The sequence below is a fragment of the Salvia miltiorrhiza genome, chromosome 8 (assembly GCF_028751815.1).
Source record: "Salvia miltiorrhiza cultivar Shanhuang (shh) chromosome 8, IMPLAD_Smil_shh, whole genome shotgun sequence".
Classification (NCBI taxonomy): Eukaryota; Viridiplantae; Streptophyta; class Magnoliopsida; order Lamiales; family Lamiaceae; genus Salvia; species Salvia miltiorrhiza.
In genome coordinates this window covers 43,028,059-43,030,055 of record NC_080394.1, presented here as the reverse complement: position 1 = coordinate 43,030,055, position 1,997 = coordinate 43,028,059, and the positions used below count along the sequence as shown (strand labels likewise).

General features: G+C 43.6%; 1 protein-coding gene across 1 annotated transcript; it reads left to right on the top strand.

The window, feature by feature from the left end:
- The first annotated feature begins 257 nt into the window (after window positions 1-257).
- Window positions 258-1,493, top strand: LOC130998504 (uncharacterized). The gene has a single exon (XM_057923920.1). The coding sequence runs from the start codon at window positions 258-260 to the stop codon at window positions 1,491-1,493; it is 1,236 nt and encodes a 411-aa protein (XP_057779903.1).
- Window positions 1,494-1,997: the final 504 nt, after the last annotated feature.

The following is a 1,997-nucleotide window of genomic DNA, read 5'->3' as shown; positions in this document are numbered from 1 at the left end:
TGGAAACATTTCATTTCAGATTTAGAGCCAATCGATGGAAGGGGGGAGGAAGAGGCAGAGCAGGAAAGAGAGGGGGAGAACGAAGAAGGGCAGGAGACGACAGTTGGAGAGCAAATTTCAGGTCAGCAGATATGGAATTTTGGAAAGAAGATCGGGCTGTCAAGTCGAATTCCAGACGAAGATGTTGCTCGACAGATTGAGGTGCAAGGTAATTTTCTTTCTTGTGAAAATGCTGGGAGTATTTTGAGGAATGTTTAATGAATTTGTTATCTTATAACATTCGGGGCTTGGGGAGTGTTGCGAAGCAGAGAGATGTTACTGATTTGGTGAAAGGGCAGAAGATCGATTTTTGTTGCTTACAGGAGACAAAGATGGAGGTGTTTAAGGATTTGTTCTGTAAATCTTGGTGGGGGTCTAATTATACAGATATAGCGATTAGAAATTCGGAGGGAAGGGCTGGAGGAATTGTTTGCTTGTGGAATAGGGAGGTTTTCGAAGCCTCTAGTACGTGGGATTTACCAGGGGCGGTAGTGGTGAATGGTAGGTACAAGGAGGGTGATATCTTATGTTGCATCATCAATGTGTACGCACCAATCGGTTCAGGGGATAAGCGGATATTGTGGGATGCCTTAAGTTCAATTGTGGAACAAAATACGGATAGGAGTGTATGTATCTTGGGAGACTTTAACTCTGTTAGGAGGAGGGATGAACGTGTGGGCAGTGGGGAGGCGTTTGGAGTGGTTGATGCAAGAAGTTTTGAAGAATTTATCCGGGAGAACGATCTGGAGGAAATTAAAACTCAAGGCCGGAAGTTTACTTGGTACAAACCAAATGGAAAGTGCAAGAGTAAGATTGATCGTTTCCTCGTTAATGAGAATTGGCTGGCTGCTTGGGAAGGGACGTCGGCACGAGGACTTCAACGTTCAATTTCGGATCACTGTCCGATTATTCTCACTACAAGATCGGAGGATTGGGGACCAATACCATTTCGGTTCCTCAATGCATGGGTGAATCATTCAGAGTTCGAGGAGATGGTCAAACAGGTTTGGACGGTGAATAATGTGGGGGGATGGAGCTTTTTTGTGGTTAAGGAGAAATTGAAGAAACTCAAAGAGGTATTGAAGGTGTGGAATCGGACTTCTTTCGGTGAGATTGACAACAAAATCCAAGAACTTCAGAAGGAACTTCAAGAGAAGGATAAGGTGGACGAGCAGAGAGGTCTTCAAGAATCAGAGGTGATCAGGAGAAATGAGATTCAAGCCCTGCTCTCCCTTCAACTCACGAATAAACAGATGATGCTGCAACAGAAAGCCAAACTCAAATGGCTCAAAGAGGGAGACACTAATTCGGGTTTTTTCCATAGGGCAATTCGTGGGAGACGGGTTAAAAACGAGATTGGCGGAATGCTCTTTGAAAACTCTTGGATATCTAAACCGGAAGATGTTAAAGCAAGAGTGAGAAATCATTTTGAAGATTTTTTCAAAAGAAAATAACGACAGATGCCTGATTTCCCCATAGACTTCATGAGGAGGAAAATTTCAAATGACGAGAGGCATTGGCTGATAAGGGATTTTGAGCTGGACGAGATTAAAGAAGCAGTTTGGAGCTGTTGTGGAGATAAGAGTCCGGGACCCGATGGATTTAACTTCACATTCTGGAGAGCGGCGTGGCATGTGGTTAAAGAGGACTTACTTCAGCTTTTGAAGGAATTTCACGAAAATGGAAAAATTCCGAAAGGTGGTAACGCCTCTTTTATTGTTCTGATTTCGAAGAAAGAAGGGGCTAGGTCGCTCGATGATTTTCGCCCAATTTCTCTTATCACCAGCTTGTATAAAATTGTGGCTAAAATCCTGGCTGAGAGATTGAAGAGGGTTATGGGGTCGATCATCTCCGATAATCAAAGTGCGTTTGTCAAGGGTCGTTTCATCCTAGATGGGGTGGTTATCCTGAATGAAGCTATTTTTGAGGCAAAAAAGAAGAGAGTAGGCCGTATTTTC